This window comes from Odocoileus virginianus, chromosome 26, assembly GCF_023699985.2.
Source record: "Odocoileus virginianus isolate 20LAN1187 ecotype Illinois chromosome 26, Ovbor_1.2, whole genome shotgun sequence".
In the NCBI taxonomy this organism is placed as follows: domain Eukaryota; kingdom Metazoa; phylum Chordata; class Mammalia; order Artiodactyla; family Cervidae; genus Odocoileus; species Odocoileus virginianus.
In genome coordinates this window covers 14,641,072-14,660,782 of record NC_069699.1, presented here as the reverse complement: position 1 = coordinate 14,660,782, position 19,711 = coordinate 14,641,072, and the positions used below count along the sequence as shown (strand labels likewise).

The following is a 19,711-nucleotide window of genomic DNA, read 5'->3' as shown; positions in this document are numbered from 1 at the left end:
CTTCACAGAGAGTGGGCTCCCGGCCGAGTGTAACCGGGTCTTCTTTCCGTCTGGGAACCGGGTCCTAGTTGAGGCCGCCTCTGGGCCTTCTCACGCCCCTCAACCAGGCGAGCCCCGGATCCTACGGCGGTGATGCCCCTTGAATCCTGCCCCCAGCCGGGCCGCCGGGCCGCCCACTTCCGGCGCGGATGTTTTACGTCACGGCGAGGGCGCGCTGCAGTGGCGTCAGTGTGGCGTCGTACCGGGCGGGAAAGTCGAAGAGGAGGGCCGGCGACACCTTCTCTGTGGGTGAGTGGGGGCAGCGGTCGTCGTCTCTTGAGGCTTCGCGATCTTACGGCCTGGTTTCTCGGTCCCAACAAAGTCTAGCCTTTCCCTCTGAGCCTCCGTGCCCTCAACCTCAGCTTCTTCAGCTGTCTAGTCGCGGGATAATACCTCCAGGTACCTTCCTGAGTCGTTAAAAAGACGAAGCGAGGAGAGACTTTACCCCCATCCCCGCCCCCCGCCCCTCCCCGGAGAACCTAGTCCAGGCAGCCCTCCTGGTTTCCCCGGGTTTGAGGCTGCTGGACGGGTTAGCACGTGTTAAGGGCGTGTTCCCTGAAGTCCTGAGGCCATGACTTGCCTTAGTTTTTCCTTCTGTAGAATGGTTGATAATGCTTATAAATAGTAAACGAGGCAAAGGATAAAGAAAATGCTTAGCATGACTCTTGGTGAGTAGTAAATGGTAAATATTGTTGGAACTATATATTGGGTGGTAGTTAAGAGACAGACAGGTCCTGGAGCCGGATTGCTAAATTGGAATCCCAGCTCTGCCACTGGTCATGGAATTTTCCAGGCAGAAATACTGAAGTAGGTTGCCATTTCCTACTGCAGGGGATCTTCCCGACTGAGGGATTGAACTCAGGCGTCTTGAGAGTAATGGTACCTACCTCAAAAAGTTTTGTGAGAAATAAACGAAGTATTAGATATAAAAGACTTAATAGTTTCTGTTAGATATTAGTATTTACCTTTCTGCCAGCCATTCTCATTTAGCAAATATTCTCAGAATTTTTTTTTTAATGCTAGGTACCATGCTGGGCCCTAGGGATACCTGAGATAAACAACACTGGATTCCTGCTCTCAAGGAACCCCTCAGTCTAGTGTGTCCTAAGGTTTCTTACATATACTCTGGAGCAGAAAAGCTGGAGGAGTAATCTCCTTTGGGGATAAGAGTCCAGTTTTCAAGGAAGAGGACATTTGATTGAGACTTTAAGGAGAAGGAGTAATTTGCAGGCAGAGAACAGCATTTCAGTTGCAGCAGGAATCATTTTTCGTTCACAGATGTAACCCCAATGCCTAGCCCAGGCCCCAACATTGGAGTTTTGGATTAATAAGTTAAAGGAGTAGTAGATTGGGGCTAAATGGTGAAGGATCTTCAATGTCAGAGAACTGTGGGTTTTATTCTTCAGCAAGAGAAAAGTGATCTGGCTAAAGACGCAACTAGGTAAACAAGTCGTGAATATAAGCAAGTATTGACCAGAAAGAGGAGTTGAAATTTTCTCAAGACCTGGCTTTAGATAGCATTTTGTAAAGTCTTTGGTTTTGGATAGAGCATTAATTGTTGTCTTTGAGCTAATATATTTTTTTACAATATTGTAGTGGTTTCTGTCATACATTGACAAGAATCAGCCATGGTTTTACATGTATTCTCCATCCCGATCCCCCCTCCCCAAGCTAATATTTTTAACTTCTTAGAATTTATCTAGCTTCTACAGACTAACTTATGTTCTCTGATTTGTTCTGCAAAGTAACTTACCTGAAGAAGACTTTGGTCAGAATGATTTCCAAAAGAAGACTGTCAGTGTCAGAGGATAAAGTGAGCCTGACAGCAGATACCTCTGGTAAGTGTCTAATCATTTGTTGCTTTATTTTTGTAGCAAATGTGTGAGGCACTAAAAGGGATATAAAGTTCCTCCTTTAAAGTGTTGGAGTCATCAAGGCTTAACAGGCAGGACACACAGAATCCAGTAGGTGTGTAGATTTGGAATTTCTACCTCTAATTGCATGTATGACTTTGGGCATGCCCAGGAAGATCCCCTGGAGAAGGAAATGGCAACCCACTCCAATATTCTTGCCTGGAGAATCCCATGGATGGAGGAGCCTGGTGGGCTATACAGTCCATGGGGTCGCAAAGAGTTGGACACAACCTAGCGACTTCACTTTCACTTAAAGTCTGTGAGTTTCAGTCTCCACATGAGAGGAATCTGTATACATAAGAACTTACCTATCGTACATCCTTTAGGTGCTGGGACACAAAGATAACTACATAGTCTGTGCTTAGTGGCTCAGTCGTGTCTGACTTTTTGCAACCCCATGGGCTGCAGCCCACCAGGCTCCTCTCTCCTTGGGGATTCTCCAGGCAAGAATACTGGAATGAATTGTCATGCCCTCCTTCAGGGGATCTTCCCAACTCAGGGACTGAACCTAGGTCTCCCGCATTGCGGGCGGATTCTTTACCAACTGAACCACCAGGGAAGCCCAAAACATCCTGTTGCTGTTGTGTTAGTCACTTAGTCATGTCCAACTCTTCGGGACCCTCACGGACTGTAGCCCACCAGGCTCCTCTGTCCATGGAGTTCTCCAGGCAAGAATATTGGAGTGGGTAGCCATTCCCTTCTCTGGGTATCTTCCTGACCCAGGGATTGAACCTGGGTCTCCTGTGTTGCAGGCAGCTTCTTTACCATCTGAGCCCCAAGGGAAGCCCCTAACCCTTTAAAAACTATGGTCATCTTTCCTCCCTTAAAAAAATTAATGATCTCAATAAATACTGTGATGGTGATATATAAAGGAATAGCATCATATCAAAGCAAACACACCAGAGGCAAAGAAAAAGGACAGATTCTGTCTATAATGAGAATGCAATTGACAGAAGCCCTAAGTATTTCTATGAGAAGTAGTTGATTGTCTTTTGTGTGTTATACTCATCCACTCTATTAAGGCAATTCTAACATTGCCTCATTAAGGGAGGAGAGTAGATAATCATACTGAACCTCAGGTACCGTTTTATTTATGTTTGCTTATTTTTTTTAAATTACTTCTCATGGGTTGAAAGCTTTGGGATGAAATCAGTCTGGACTTTGTACTCAAAAATATGAGGTAGGAGAATCTGCCATATTCTTTCTACCTCTGCATCCTGATCATTGGTTCTCAAGCTTCGCTGCAAGTAAGGATTATTGCCTGCAGAATATAAATTATTAAAAATTTAGATTCCCAGGCTCCAGCCTTGAAATTTTGATTCTGTACATCTGGATGTGACCTAAGAATATTGGAAGAAATTGGAAGAATATTGCTTCCAATAAGCTTCTCAGTGATTCTAATGCAGTGGTTTATAGAGTACATGAAAGACCCTGACTGCTTTAGAATTTGGGTGGAAAACATTTCTTTGGTTATTCTTGTTAGAGGTGGCATATTTTGAATTCTTCAAAAGAAAACTGGATAGGTGAAAATAATTGTTTGTTAATTGTTCTGTTTGTCTGCAAGCCGTTATTGTTGACCTTTGTTAGAGAGAAAATTTCACTGCAGCATCAGTTCCAATACAGTCTCTCAGGAACCCATCAACTATCCTAGGGTTATTGTTCTAGGATTTACATTTAAAGCTTTGTTCTATTCTTTGTTATATTCTTGAAATTTTTTTCTGTTTTCAGAAGCCAGGAAGCAGCCACTTTCCAAAAAGACAAAGAAATCTCATGTTCACAATGAAGTTGAAGAAAATGACAGTGTCTTTGTAAAGTTTCTAAAGACATCAGGAATTACTCTGAAAACAGGAGAGAGTCAGAACCAACTAGGTAATATTTTAATGAAAATCTTTTCTCTGGGTATAGTGAAAGGGCTCAGAACTGAATAATGGATTTTCTAGAGAGGCAGTGAAGATTAGAAATGGGAGCACCATCTGTCTTGAGACAAGGATGAAACTGAAATTACATTTTAGTTAATGCATGTTAAGTAAAGTATGTTCTTTTTTTTTTTAAAGAAAGAATGTTACACATATAGTATTACTTTTTTTTCTTGTGACAAAATAAATACCCGGAGAGTATTTATCTGGGTGAGAATAATTGCAGAGGAAAATTTCTAAATAAAGCCATATAAGGCCCTACTTTGGGAGCATAGATTATTCCATTCAGCTAAGGGTATGGCATCTTTTTATTTTAATACTTAGTGGCTGTCCTTTACTAATGCTAATTCTGTTTTGCTGTGGGTTTATTAGGTTGAGAATACCCTTATTAGTTTCATCAGACAGGAACGTAGGTGTTAGGAAAGGGAGACTATAGTCAGAAGTGTTCAAGACACTGGGGACCAACTAGTGTTCTTTTCTCATAGCTGTGGATCAAATCGTTTTCCAAAAGAAACTCTTTCAGACTCTGAGGAAACATCCTTCTTATCCCACAGTATGTATTTTCTCCCTAGTACTTTTTTTTTTTTTGGCAGCAGTAGTCTTCAATTGGGAATTTAAAGTCACTGGCATAAAGTTGAATGTGCTAGAATCATTTTTGCTAACCCACATCAAATGTTAAACTAAAATTTTTACTCTTGTTTTTCTTAATGTTACCAAGATAATAGACGAGTTCGTTAGTGGCCTGGAGTCTTACATTGAGGACCAGGACAGTTTCAGGAACTGCCTTTTGTCTTGCGAACGTCTGCAGGATGAGGAAACCAGGTGTGGAGATGAGTCATTGAGTCTTGGTGAAATTTTACACTAGTTGGATTGGGGGGTGTGGGGAGGTTAGATAGAATGCAATTTTTTTTTTTTTAATTTTGCTTTTGATTTATAGCTCTCTTTTTTCTCAGAGTTTTAGCCTAACCTTTAAATTATTAAATTCAGGATACTGAGACTTAAGAATCCAGAATGTTTTCTAGAATGTGTGTCACCTCTGTTGGTAATAATTTCAACTCTTTATTTCTCTGTGACTTAAGAGCTGTCTTCTCATGTGCTGTATTTCTTCTCTAACAGGATAGTTTCTCCTAAAAAACTAGATATTTAACCAATTTTATTGGACAAAGGATAATAAAAACAGTAACACAAAATAGAAAACAAGTTTCTCTCTCTCTTTTTTTTTAACAGCATGGGTACATCTTACTGTAAGAGCCTGATTAAACTGCTTCTGGGGATTGACATATTACAAGTAAGGCTGTGCCACTTTTTGTGTGAACATCTCATGGATTTGATTTGTGGTGTATGCCCAAGTATAAATGGCTGGAGCACAGGATAGAGCAGGGTTAATAGCATTTGAATTTGTAGCAGTTTCCCACAGCCCTGTTGCTGAGATGAATCTGGAGAGCAATATCTGTGGTTTGGACTGAGCTGATAGTGTATTATATCCTGAAGTCTTGTTTGTTTGGTCAGCCTCTGCTTCCTGTTTTGTAAAGCTTCATGCTATGTGCTCTGTATGCCACATATGTCTCTGCTATATTCACATCTGCATCATCTCCCGTTTAGCTTTGTATTTCCTTATTAACTAGATTTTGCCATTTTCCTCCTCTTTGTCTCTCTATTTAGTAGACAATTTCTCCCACTGTTAATCTTAGCATTCTCTCTTCCTTTTCATTGGAAATCTTGAATATCATTTAGTTTACTTAAATCTATAAGAGCTCCCTTGTTCTCCTGAAGAGAAATCTTCTTTATTGCAAACTATTTGATAATCTGTTAAAATTTGCATGTCATGGGTTAACAGTTGTCATTATAATTAATCATACTATTGATTATCTGATTATTTTAGTATTGCCTTGGTAGTCATTTTGCAATTTTTCAGAGGGTGGATTATTGATAAATTTTTGTATTCCAACATGTTCTGTTCAAAATATAGGAAGCATTCAGGTGGACATTCTTAAAATGAGGATTTCAATTACAGCAGGGTTTTGCCTCTAAGAATCTTGATGGAGAGAATTACCACTAATTGTTCATTTCTTTTGTACATTTCGAGACCATCTCCTAACTCCCTGTGTCTTCTTTTTTAGCCTGCCGTTATCAAAGTCTTATTTGAAAAGTTGCCAGAATTTCTTTTTGAAAAGTAAGTGAAGTTATATACCCTGTTGTACTTAATGTTTCTCTGAAAAGATTGCTCTGAAACATCATTGGTACCTCTGAAGAGCATATTCATCATGACTCCTGATTTTTAAGTGACTACTCAAGTTTAACTGTGGTGACTTTGGAATTTTAGTAACATGTCTATGTTTTCCTAGAAGGATACATGATAAACTGGTGGTAGTGATTGTTTCCAAGGAGGGGAGCCAGTTGGTTGGAGTCAGATATTGTCTTAGTACTGTTCTTTACCTTTTCAGTTTTAGACTGTATGTGTGCTACCATTTTTTAGAAATGTACTTTAGTGGTTAAGATTCTAGGCTTTCACTGTCAGGGCCCAGGTTTGATCCCTGGGTGGGGAACTAAGATCCTGCAAGCCATGTGACATGGCCAAAAGAGAAAAACAAACACAGTTTGTTTGTTTGTTTGATTTTAAAAAATAAGGGGAAAAAGAGCAGCCTAATAGAAAAGTAGATAAAGATCATGAATAGATAATTCACAGAGAAGAAATATAAGAGCATTAAATGTTTTTTAATGCCCAAGTTCATTAATAAATCAAAGACAACAATTTCAAATAATGTTTTTTTTTACTCTCAAAGGATCTCCCTTGTTGAGTGTAATGAACAAGCCAGTTCGTACGTCACTGGTAAACATATATAAAGCAATATAATCACTCTGAAGATCAGGAGGTTGTGTGTATCAAAACCTTAGATTTTGCTTTATGTTCAGCTATACCTCCTAATTTATCCTAAGGTAGTAGCTCTGAATGAGAGCAGTAATGAATATTATTACTGTTTAAAATAAAAATTGTAAACAGATTTTCAAGTATAAGGGATTGGTTAAGTAAATTAGTGTAGGTATATCATGTGGATATTAAAAATTATAAAAAGAATTATATAATACCATCTAATTAAAAAAATCCAGGTTGCAAGTCATATTTACAGTTCACTCAATATTTTGTTACAAAAAGTCATTCATATACATTTACATAGACATGTATGTAAGTGATGGACATTTCTGGATGAGAGGATTCAGGTCATTTTTTTCTCCTTTTTAAAATGTGCTTTTTCAGTGTCTTATATGTATTAATAGTAAACTTGAAGGTTTATCTTTAAAAATTCATGCTTTGCCTGATGAATAGATTTCACTAGATGATTTGTGTCCTGGCTAGTCTTTTTTAGTAGTTAAACTTGACTATTATAAACAAAAATTGAGTGTTGTCAAGAAGAGGAGTTGGGGACAATCCAAAACTTAGACATAGGAGGCTGGGAAGAAGGCAAAGACTGTCACCTTAGGGAGTATAATACTGAGCCAACTTTTTTTAATCCATATATGGATGGTTTTTGATACTTCCACAGACGTAATCTCACCTGACCTTCTAGGTTTCTATATCAGTAAAAAATATTCTGCTGTTTCAGTACTTATCACATCTAGGTAATTAGTTTTTACCTTTTAAAATAATTTCTCTTGCCCAATTTATTAATAATCTTTATTTTTAAAATTGTTTATGTATTTTAAGAGATACTCTCCAGACCTTTCGTCCCCTCTCAACCCTCCCCAGATATAGTCACTAACAGTTCAGTGCGTCGTCTTCCAGACATCTTTCTCAACATACATGCATATGTCTTATGTTTTTTTGTATCACCTGTGTGTCTCCCACAGCATGCAACCTGTAGGTTAGTGTTTAGTAAATGTTAATTGAATGGCTGAGATGTTAGATGCAGTATTAATGTTTGCTGCTGTGTAGGTCAGACAGGCTACGTTCCTGATTTCTCATTCACCCTAACATTTCAGAGTGAACAGTGATGGAATCAGCATACCTCGACTCATCATCAATCAGCTGAAGTGGCTGGACCGAGTTGTGGATAGTAAGGTAGGCTTGGGGACTTTTTTGGTCTCGTCTTTAGAGAGTGTGTTTTCTACACTTAACACAAAACCTTTGGAATTTGCAGGGTTTTTTGCCTTTCTAGACAGGAAATTCATATTTTTTTATCCATTAGCTTTTTTAGCTTTCGTAGTTTGAAAATCATGGTTATTTCATTCTTTAAATGTCTTAAAAAAAAAAAGAAATATATATCACTGTGATGGAAGTGAAGAGTCTTGTCCAACTCTTTGCAACCCAATGGATAGTCCATGGAATTCTCCAAGCCAGAATACTGGCGTGGGTAGCCTTTCCCTTCTCTAAGAGATCTTCCCAACCCAGGAATCAAACCCAGGTCTCCTGCATTGCAGGCGGATTCTTTACCAGCTGAGCCACAAGGGAAGCCCATAACTATGATGACTGGATGTGATTTATTAAATTAATTATTTGGAAGGAATTCACGAATTTCTCAAAATACAGGGATTATTATGTTTTATTTTTCTAAAAAAGTGAGATCTGAAACCATCCTACTTCACTGCAGATGTTTTGATTTAATTACATATTGAGGAAAGTTTCTTTGGGAGTTTTGTTATTAATTACCTTGGTAAAGATTAATCTGTTTTGAGCCTTGTGCTTACTCTTCAGAGTTCTTAAAATCATTCTACTAAGTTTTGTCACATTCAAAGGCTAAATCTTTATTTGGAAGAACATGAGTTTTGGAGTCTCATCTGGGCTGGAATTTTGGGTCTGGCACTTATTAATTGTGTATCCTTGAACAACACAGATCCCTACCTTTTAAAAAAGGGAATAGAGGTATAAATATTAAGTGAAATAAAGATACTAGATAATATGCCATCCAGCCTACTTTTTTGTTTCTTTTTTTAAATATAGATACCGTCTCATTTGTGAAAAATCTCTAGGTGATTTACTTCTGATTTTAGATTTTGAGCTTGGGTGTATGTGTAGTTTACTCTTGCCTGGAAAATCCCATGGACGGAGGAGCATGGTAGGCTGCAGTCCATGGGGTCGCGAAGAGTCGGACATGACTGAGCGACTTCACTTTCACTTTTCACTTTTATCCATTGGAGAAGGAAATGGCAACCCACTCCAGTGTTCTTGCCTGGAGAATCCCAGGGATGGGGTCGCACAGAATTGGACACGACTGAAGTGACTTAGCAGTATGTGTAGTTGTTATATTGTACACAAAATAATTCCAGCTCTATATTTTGTGAGTAGGAAGTCTTTCTCTATTCTGGATGCTGTGTTACAGTTCTTATAAATAGTGTCCTCCACTGCAGGATCTCACCACCAAGATCATGCAGCTGATCAGTGTCGCTCCGCTGTACCTACAGCATGACTTTGTCATCAGCCTACCTGAGATCCTAGGGGATTCCCAGCATGCTGATGTGGGGAAAGAGCTCAGGTGGGTAAGCACCTTGTTGCCATCCTGAGCAAGACTTCACTCTGGGGGCCTGTTGCCGCCGTATGAAAAGGGTAATAATATTGTGTTTCTTTCTGTATAAGAGAATAATACTTGTCTTACTGGGATATTGAATTTGACTTGTTTTTCTAATAATGAATATATAAGTAGATCTATGTATCTGTTGTGAATATGAAGTCTGGCTTAGGATTAGGCATATAAATTTGATCTGTGGAGATGTAAACTTTCCTTTGTTTATGAGCATTTTTTTTGTTTTGTCAGCATTTCCTCTACCCACGGGTGTCCTCAATCATGACTGCACATCCATGTGGTTTGTGGAACCTATTAAACATCAACGTTCTTTGGTCCCTAAATGATTCATTCTAATGCACATGGTTGTGTCAGATCCATTGCAGAGATCCATTGCTTTCTAACATTTATGTGAAAAATTCTAATTGATAGAGCAGTAATGAAGAAAGGGTAATGCAACTGTGTATTTATCCTAGAAGTAATTAAAAACTTTTCAATTTATAATACCTCCTTTTCTGTAGTTATCTGTAAATCTGTCTCCAAAAATGTCTAGTGATTTCTTGCCTTTGTACTTTTGGGCAGACTGCTCCTTCTGTGTGTAGCACCATACCCCTCACTTTGCCTGCCTGTCCTTTTGTATAACTTTCTTTTAGAATCCATTGCTGTCCTTCTCTACTCTGTGCTACTGTAGCAGCCTGCACATTTAAGTATCATATACTTATCATACTTCATTGTAATTGTTGTGACTTTTCATCTTCCTTTTCTGAGGAAGGATATGTACCAAACTCAGCAGTGATTTCCTCTGAGTAGTGGGGATGATGAGATAGGGTTTCTTGTTGTTGTTTGAATTTTTCAAAATGTGCATGTATTATTTTTACTCAAGAGAATTTTAATGAAATATACTACAAATAGAGTTTAATGGGAGCTAAGTATATCCTCTCTTTCCATACCTTGGATGATTTTCCCAAGTCATTACTTGCTCAGTTCTGTTAAAAGTTGCATAATTTCTTTTTCACTATTCACAGTGACCTTCTAACAGAGAATACTCTGCTCACTGTCCCGATCCTGGATGTCCTTTCTAGCCTCCAACTTGAGTCAAAGCTCCTGATTAAGGTAGGGAGGACTCTGTTCTCCAGGAACAGAACTAGTCTTCTTGCCTCCCAGAACCAATGTCAATCATTCATTGCCCTGGACCAATTGTATATAATGAAAATTTCATTTTGAAACAGTGCTGAATGACACCTACTCTTCTTTTTTTATGAATTTCATATGCTATACTGTGATATATGAACTGTTTGTTTTTAAGCAGTAAGTTTTAGTGGAAATCTTCTGTGTTGCCTGCGTATTTATAAACTGCTCCCATAGGAATAACAAATTTTTATGCCTTTCTGTAGCCAGTGGAAAATTCAGGCTCCAAAATGTAGGATAATAACACCTCTATATTTATCACCTGTCTGTTTTTTAAGAAGCTGTAGGATTAACAGTTGAGAGCTTGTAATTTGGAAAAAAATAAAATGTGTTTTTCTTCTGAAATTGCAAGTGAGAAGCTGAGTGAGAGAAATAATTTTTCCAATTTTACCTAATGATTTGTTACTAGATTGAGATATTAACATGGAAATATGTAAGACTTTTGTGTTTTTGTGTTTAGGTTCGCCAGTTAGTGATGAGTAAGCTATCGTCTGTCAGTTTGGACGACTTACCTGTGATCATCAAATTCATTCTCCATTCAGTAACCCCCACAGATGCACTTGAGGTACTCTGCTATTTCCCAACAAATACTGTAGGGTATTATATCCTGGAGAGTACAGAGAATAGCTGTGGTGCTCTTGTGAAACTCAGCAGTCAAAAGAAGCCTAACCTAGAGGAAGATATATCAAGATAAATTGTTTAAAAGGTTCTGATTGCTCTTCTCTGTCCTGAAACTAATTGATAATGCTGATTAGTCCAGATAGTATTCAGGGGAGAGAATGGATGTACTAGTCAGACTTATTGTTCTATATAAGCTGCTTTGGTTATATTTGCTATTTCAGTGTAGTGCCTCAAGGAATTCTGGAATTTTAAGAAGCATGACGTACTGTAGTCACATTAGTTATTTTCATCAACAGTCTTTCTAACTTGTTTAATAATTCATTTAATTTAATAATTCTTCCTCAGTCTTTGAGGAAAATGTTATGGTTCTTCTGTTGGAAAAATAAATTGTGCCTAGCTGCTATGAATGATCAGAACACACAGCTAACACATTTATTTGCTGTAGGTAATTTCTGAGCTTCGAGAGAAGTTGGATCTGCAGCACTGTATTTTGCCTTCACAGTGCCAGGTTTCTCTAAGCAAGTTGAGAAATAAAGGACAAGCAAGGTATAAACTCATAGACAGTTATCACCCTTTTTCTCACATGAGCGGAAAGTTTTCTGACATTTATTGTGGAGCCAGGACAGAAGATGTTAATATTTACAACTACAAATTATGTAGTAATATCACAATAATGTACTACTATTGTTTTTCAGATAATATTTGTATGTATAAGTGTGTATATATACATGAATGTGTGTGTGTATTCCCTTTGCTGTTCACATCAATCTCTGATAGACTGCAGTAAATTTTTATTAGCCATTTTACGCATGAAGTTGTGACTAGTTTTAAGGCACATGCCTAGGAAGCAGGAATCCAGATCTTACAGGTTCTTCTCTGGTAAGAATGATTTCCTTTCCCTCTGCTACTTGTAGTTTTTCAGGAAATCGAGAAAACAGCAGTCAAGACTGTGTTACTCTTCTCTTTGATGTAATAAAGTCAGCTATTAGATATGAGAAAATCATTTCAGAAGCCTGGATTAAGGTGAGTGAGAGCTTTGAACATTGAGGAAGAAGTGGGTGGCAATCAGTGATGGATGTGTAAGTAAAGGTAGTTGAAATAAAAGTCTTGAAAGTCAGTCAAGTAGAAATAATAGATGATGGTTTGCCAGATGAGCATATTGGTTCAAACGTTTTCTTATGTGTTGTAATATTTTTGTGACCCTTGTTTTTCCAGGCAATTGAAACGACCCCCTCGGAGACTGAACACAAGGTAATGTTCATCTTCTGTGAATTTTAAATATTATAGATGTAAAATTAGTGATATTGCCTGACTTTCTCTTCCCTGCTATTTGCTCTGGTATCTTCCAGTCATGCTTTTGTAGCTGCTCTAGTAAACATTAATTGCTTGAGGAAGATGATCTGAAGGGATGGCTTGCCAGATGGTCTTTATTCTGGCAATACAATGAAATAAAATATCCACAAGAGGAAACAGTAATATTCCAAACAGTCACAATGAATTGCAGTCAAAGAAGCTGAGTCCCCTCCCATGAGGAGATGAGCACTAGAGTCACCTGGGTCATGAGTCAGGAATTCAGGTTCCTCTGTCTGATTGCCCTTCCTCCAATTTCACATGGAATTGTCAGGATAGTAGCATTTCATGTTTTATTTTCTTTTACCTGACGAGTGAACCAAACAGCCCATTTGTTAGTGGGGTGATGATACTGAATCTGTCTTAATTCTGGAGATGTTTTCTTCAGTCAAGAAGACAGATGATTGAGTTCCTTATGTGCTCATTGGTTCTGTTCAGAGATTTTCTTTAGTTGAAATCTCTTGTTTTGGAGGGTTTTGTTAGTTGGATTATCCAGTTGTTGGATCACTATTTTAAAAGCTGTTGTGATATTGAATAAAATAATGAAAAACTCAGTTTTTTGTGTGGTGGCAGGATAGGAGGGGATCAAAATATCCAAGACAACTATTGTATTATTGCATAACCCTTGGTCTCCTGCATAGCTATTTTTACAGATTTCTATTCAATATATAAATATAATTTCGTGTTCTGACTCTTTTTCTCTTCACGTTGTATCATAAACATTTTATGTGTTTCTGCGTTGTCTTTATTTTCATTTTTAACAGCTGTATTTTCTGCTGTAATCTATCTTAATTTTGGTGTCTGAGTTGGGCCATCAGTGAAAGGATGTCCCAAGTAATTTGTTGTTTTTTGTTTTTATTACTTAGAACATCTAACCTTTTTAAAAATATATTTTACTGTTAATTGAGATAAAATTGATAAATTGATAATATTATGTTAGACATACAATGCAAGGATTTGTTATTTGTATAAGTCATTTGCAAAATGATCACTAACAATAGTTGGTAATGTTCATCACTGTACGTTGCTGGTACAAGTTTTTTTTTACTTGTGGTACGAACTTACAAGATCTGCTCTCTTAGCAGCTTTCAGATGTGCAATACAGTATCATTAACTATATTCTTCATGCTGTATGTTACATCCCTGTGACTTATTTATTTTATAACTGAAATTTGTACCTTTACTCATTTTACCAATTCCCTCCTACCACCTCTGGCAACCACCAATCTATTCTCTGTATCTGTAAATTCATTTTTGTTTTATTTTTTAGATTCCACGTATAATTGAGATCATACAGTATTTGTCTTTCTCTGTCGTATTTCAGAATGATACCCTCAGGGATCATCCATGTTGTTGCAAATAGCAAGATTTCATTCTTTTCTGTGGCTCAATGATAGTCTCTCTGTATGTCACATGTCACATTTTCTTTACCCATTCCGTCAGTGGACTCTTGGGTTGTGTCATGTCTCAGTTATTGTAAATAATGCTCTAATGAACATGGAGATACAGACATCTTTGCAAATTAGTGTTTGTTTTCTTCAAATGCATAATCAGAAGTGGAATTGTTGGATCTTAGTAGTTCTAGTTTTATTTTTTTGAGGCCCCTCCATACTGTTCTGCATAGTGGTTGCATCAATTTACATTCCCACCAACAGTGCACAAGGGTTCCCTTTGCTGTACCTCCTTTGTTATTTTTGTCCAACATTTGTTATTTTTTGTCCTTTTGATTATAGCCATTTTAACAGATGTGACGTGATACTTCTTTGTGGTTTTGATTTACCTTTCCCTGATGATTAGTGATGTTTTACATCTTTTCATGTTGGTTGTCTGTATGTATGTCTTTGGAAAAATGACTGTTCAGATTCTCTGCCCATCTTTTAGTTGGATTGTATTTTTGCTATTGAGTTGTGCAAGTCCCAAGTAGTTCTTTTCTTTTTTGTCCTGCTTGGCTTTTTAAACTCTCTCCCTCTCCTTTGTTTTTTTTTAAATTAAATACAGGTAATACAAGCTAATTGGGAAAGGAAAAACACCACAAGTATCTAAATATCTGTAAAATAAAGTTTACCTCCAATCTCTGTGTCACTCTTCTGGATTATCATTCTTCCAGATTTTTCTTATTCATACCCGAGTTGTATATGTGTGCAAACACAAGCATACTCAGTCTTATACTTACACATATTTGTACTTTTATATTGTTTTTATAAAAATGGAATCTTACTGTGATTATTGCAGTTTGCTTTTCTTTTGCTTCACAATATAATGTGAATGTCCTTGTCAAAAAATATAGTATATCTCATTTTTAATGGCCATATAATATGTTGAAAATGACCATCATAATTTATATAACCATGTTCAGATTGACAGACATTTTCAGTCTCTTAACTTTTCACAAACTAATTTTCCTAATAATAATGAAAATATATACTGAATTTGGCGAGTGATTTTTTCCCTTAGTAAACGTGAAGCTGTTCAAAGTTGTTTCTGTAATAGTACTACTTTTACTTGTATTCCAATATTTTAAAAATAATTTTTTTTTAATTTATTTTTGGCTGTACTGGCTTTTCATTGCTCCACGTGCTTTTCTGCAGTTGCAGCGAGTGGAGGCTACTCTCTAGTTGCCCTGCTCAAGCTTCTTATTGCAGTGGTTTCTCTTGTTGCAGAGCATGGACTCTTGGGCTTTTGGGGTTCAGTAGTCATGGCTCTGGGACCCTAGAGCACGAGCTAAGTAGTTGTGGCACATGGGTTTAGTTGCTCTGTGGCATGTGAGATCTTCCCCCATCAGGAATTGAATCATGTCTTTTGCATTGGCAGGCAGATTCTTTACTACTAAGCCACCATGGAAGCCCTTCAATGTTTTCTTAAAGTATACCAGTGGCTAATAGTTGTGACAGTTCATTTCTCTGAAAAATCTTCTAGGTTTTATGAAAAATGTAGGTACTCCCATGGGTTTATGTTGAGCTAATGAGTAGTCTTAATGGAAAAAGTTGAGAGCTGCTGTTTTGTTGTAGTAAATGTACAGATTTAGTAAACTGTTTTTCTATTGGTGCATATTTATTGACAACAGATTTTTGACCTGGCAATGCTTCTCATCATCTATAGCACCAACACTCAGACAAAGAAGTACATTGAAAGGGTGCTAAGAAATAAGATTCGATCAGGCTGCTTTGAAGAAGATCTGCTACAGGGTACATTCTATATTCATTACTTGGTAAGTTGTCAGAGAAATCAGGCAGCATTAGTCTGAAAGTTATAGAGGTTCTTTTAACCTTTCCTACCTTGTGTGGAAATCATGACACCGCCACCTTTGCTGGGTAATAATCTTTTACAGGGAGCTTAGTATATTTCAAAACATAGTGGGATTATTACCACCTTGATTGTGACGTAATAAATATTAATAAAATCAAACTAAGATTGGTTTTCATCTTAAAAAAAGCACAAAATTGGTTCAACAATTTGTTGAACACTAGACTCAAACCATGTATTCTCTTTTTTTTTTTCATGTATTCTCTTTTATAAGAAATATTGTAATTCTGGTCTTCTATAATTTCATTTTTGACCTAAAGTGGAGAACTTCACATCTCCCTTAGAAATTGTCATACTAGTTTCAACCCATTGTTCAAGTCCATTGAGACTTTTGAATCTTAATTTTATATTAATCATTTTAATCATCTAGCTCTCTGTGATCTGTAACTTTTGACAAACTTGCCTTCTGTTTCCTGTTTTAAGTAGTTTCTAAAAACCCCTGAGTATAACATTATCAGAGGAATGCTAGTAGAGACATAATTATATATCTATTGAATTATCACTATTTTAGCCATTCAGCATATGACCCTTAGGTGATCATTCTTGTTGAAGTATAAACCACTTGATAGGGAATTTTATAATCTAGAAATGGTATTTTCCAGGTGAATATTCAGGATATTAACAGTGTACACCTTCTTGGAAAACTGGGTGAACCAGAGGTTTGGGACTTGGCTTAGGAACTAATGAGAATATGTAGTTGAGTCTTAAGACTTTATTATTTAGGAATGGATTTAAAGTTTGTATTATTTTATCTTACAGTCTTTTCTGTGCTTATTTGTGCTCTGATACGTGTTTTGGTCTATAATTTTGCACAGGGCAGAAAACATATATAATTTTTTATTACATCGTCCTCAGTAAAGCATTATTCCCATTTAAAGAAACTGAACTTAATAACTGGTTGTTTATTCTGGTTCCATTCATGTCCACCTACTGCCTTCTTGTTACGACATAATCAGTTCTCCTCTTGATGTACTTTAAAAGTAATCAGTTTAATTAGATTGAACCTTATAGACTGATTTAAAATCATAACCAGGGAAGAACAGGCCCACTGTATCCCCAGGGAGGCAATATGATTAAGTGAGGAAATTTGAATTTAGAAGATTTGGGTTCTTGTCCCAAGCTGGCCAGATTATAAGCTATTAGGCTTGTGATTTAACTTCTTTGAGTTTAAAAGTCAGTTCTTACCCATATATTGAATTTCACTGATTCTAAGAGAAGCTCAGAATGAAGGGTTATTCTGAGTAAAACAGAGATTGAGATTCCTTAAATTAAAATAAGAATTAGGGAGAACTCTGACATCTTAAAAGAGTTAGCAATAGCAGCTGTAGGTGCTGTGATAACGAAGTCTCTCCCACAGCTTCATTTTTCTCTACTCCTGTCTCCTCAAGGTTCTTAAGGATGTTTGTCCATCCATTTTGTCACTGGCTCAGAGTTTGTTGAACTCCCTAGACCAGAGCATAATTTCGTTTGGCAGTCTTCTATACAGATATTCATTTATGTTTTTTGACACTTACTGCCAGCAGGTATGTTGAAATATTTATCTTGGGAAGGAGGGAACAGGGAAAAGGAAAGAAATGCCATCCCAAATGACTTGTATGTGATCCAATATTTATTTCTTATTGGTTGAAAGGCATTGAAGAAGGAAGAACTCTGAACTGGGAGTTGGGAAAACTTAGTTCTAGTCCTGGTCTCTGAATGAAGGGATTGGACTTGAGGATCTAACTCTGTTTTGAGCTTTAAGATTCTCTCAGTCTAAAATGAAGCTCCAGCTCTAGTCTACTTGAAACAAACATTTGCCTTGGGATTATCATGTAGGTTTCACAGTATGGGAATGGCAGTTTTAAACTTACCTGCTAATAATCTACTGCCAGTTGATCCTGAAATTGTTCTCTAGAAAAAGGTGTTATGAGAAAGAAATGAGAGAGAAATGCCTGAGGGCCTAACACTGTTTCCATGAATACCAGACACCACATTTATTAGCACACGTCTAGAGACGGAAGGCTGTACTTGTGGAAAATGATTAGGAGAACAAAGAACAAAGTGTCTTGTTTTGTATTGGTCATTTATGTTATACCTTTATTAACAACATTAAAGCACATTTGAATGGGGAACTTTTAAAAATGAATACTGGGATTTATTTGGTAGTCCAGTGGTTAAGACTTTGTACTTCTGATACCAGGGGAGCAGGTTTGATCCCTGGTCAAGAAACTAAGATTCCACGATGTGGCCAAAAAAAGAGAGAATTTTAAAATTTTTAAAACTTAAAGCAGGAAAAAAAACACATTAAAAGCAGAGTAATAGACATCTGGCATGAGATAGCTACTGCATTTGAGAAAAACCTTGTGACTTGGTGTGAAACAGCAGTATAAAGGAAGGGAGGAGTGACATCTAAGACATTTGTGGAGAACCATCTTAATGTCTTAGAGACACCATCATGACCCATGTTTACTTGAAACAATAAGTCTAACTTTAAAAAAAACTTTGAAACCTTTAGCTTCTTGAGTGCCACCTTTTCAGTACATTTTAATAGATTAAGTACAACAACAATTTAATAGGTAATATTTGACACTTATGAGAAAAAAGAAAGATTATACCAGGAAGCAAAATCCCGAGGGCTTAGATAGTGCTCACTAGTAAAATATGGGGGCTAAATCAAGACTGGATGGTAGTGTAGTTAGAGACATAATCCTAAACCTCCTGAATATAATGTTAGTGAAACCAGTTTATAGAAGTAGGTGATAGAATGAGGTGGGTTGGGATTTTAACCAGGTTGAGATTGAAATGGCCTCGGGCACAAACCAAAAGAGGTTTGTCATCATCTAAAAGAAGATGACCGTGCTGTATTTTAGCTTCACACAGTCCTGTTGACTTTTCTCTGCATAGGAAGTGATTGGTGCCCTAGTGACCCATGTCTGCAGTAGAAATGAAGTCGAAGTTGATGCTGCATTGGATGTCCTTCTCGAGTTGGTAGTTTTAAGCCCATCTGCTATGAGGATGAATGCTGTCTTTGTGAAGGTATATAGTCCTACCGTTGACATATATTGAATGATTTTTCTTTCTTACATGTATCTGAGAGACACTTGATAACTTGTTAGCAATTTATTTTTTATCTTAGATACCAAGCACTATAATTTGTAGAAGTGGAGGGGATGAAGGTGGGGTAACGGGGCAAATAATAGAAAAAATAACTCATCTGTCTGTGTATTTATTAATTCAGCAAATACTTCTTTATACCTAATGATGTGCCAGGCTCTATTCTGGGTGCTGTGGATATAAAATTGATGATATAAAATTGCCTTTGGTGATAGAAAGTAAGATATATAAGTAAGTCACTATATATATACAACACGACGCATTCTCTAATAAAGTGCTGTAGATACACCAGGGCAGAAATAATTAATTTGGACTGGGAAACTGGAGAAATCTTCAAACAAGAGATAATATTAGAGTGATTCTTGAAAGGTAGGAGAGATTTGTCAAGAAAAAATAAAGGAAGTATGTCTGGGCAGAGAACAGTTTGAACAGAAGCACACTGGCGCCCACGTGCATGGTGCGCTTGAGAGGTGACAAGTGAGGTCAGCATGACTGGTAGGTGGGTAAGGTGGGAAGCGAAGACCAGATTGTGAAGGGTCTTAAGTACCAAACCAAAGAGTTGCAACTTTGTTTTATAGACAAGAGGGAGCTGGTAAAGGGTTTTAATGGAGTTTGACTTAAGTCCTTCCGTATCTGTAAAGAAAGAATAAGTAATTCATGGAGTACAAGATGAGAAATAAGGTCAGAGACATAACTTTTGGCAGAATATTGTTTTCACTAAGAAAAAGGGAAGCGTAGAAACAGAGTATAGGTAGAATTAAGAGCTATGTTAGGATGACTAAGTAGAATATCA

General features: G+C 37.1%; 1 protein-coding gene across 6 annotated transcripts in view; it reads left to right on the top strand.

Annotated features, from left to right (window-relative positions):
- The first annotated feature begins 181 nt into the window (after positions 1 to 181).
- FANCD2 (FA complementation group D2) overlaps positions 182 to 19,711 on the top strand; it is a 51,284-nt gene continuing 31,754 nt past the window's right edge. For 4 of the 6 annotated variants that reach the window (XM_070455553.1, XM_070455555.1, XM_020887535.2 and 1 more), the window contains exons 1-17: positions 182 to 288; positions 1,785 to 1,877; positions 3,681 to 3,821; positions 4,354 to 4,421; positions 4,587 to 4,690; positions 5,096 to 5,156; positions 5,989 to 6,041; positions 7,847 to 7,925; positions 9,212 to 9,336; positions 10,389 to 10,476; positions 11,012 to 11,116; positions 11,618 to 11,718; positions 12,087 to 12,195; positions 12,388 to 12,423; positions 15,587 to 15,730; positions 17,214 to 17,348; positions 18,709 to 18,840. In XM_070455553.1, the coding sequence (XP_070311654.1) occupies positions 189 to 288; positions 1,785 to 1,877; positions 3,681 to 3,821; positions 4,354 to 4,421; positions 4,587 to 4,690; positions 5,096 to 5,156; positions 5,989 to 6,041; positions 7,847 to 7,925; positions 9,212 to 9,336; positions 10,389 to 10,476; positions 11,012 to 11,116; positions 11,618 to 11,718; positions 12,087 to 12,195; positions 12,388 to 12,423; positions 15,587 to 15,730; positions 17,214 to 17,348; positions 18,709 to 18,840 (1,674 nt within the window). In that variant the 5' untranslated portion in view covers positions 182 to 188. The other 2 variants (XM_020887533.2, XM_070455554.1) reach the window with 2 other exon arrangements.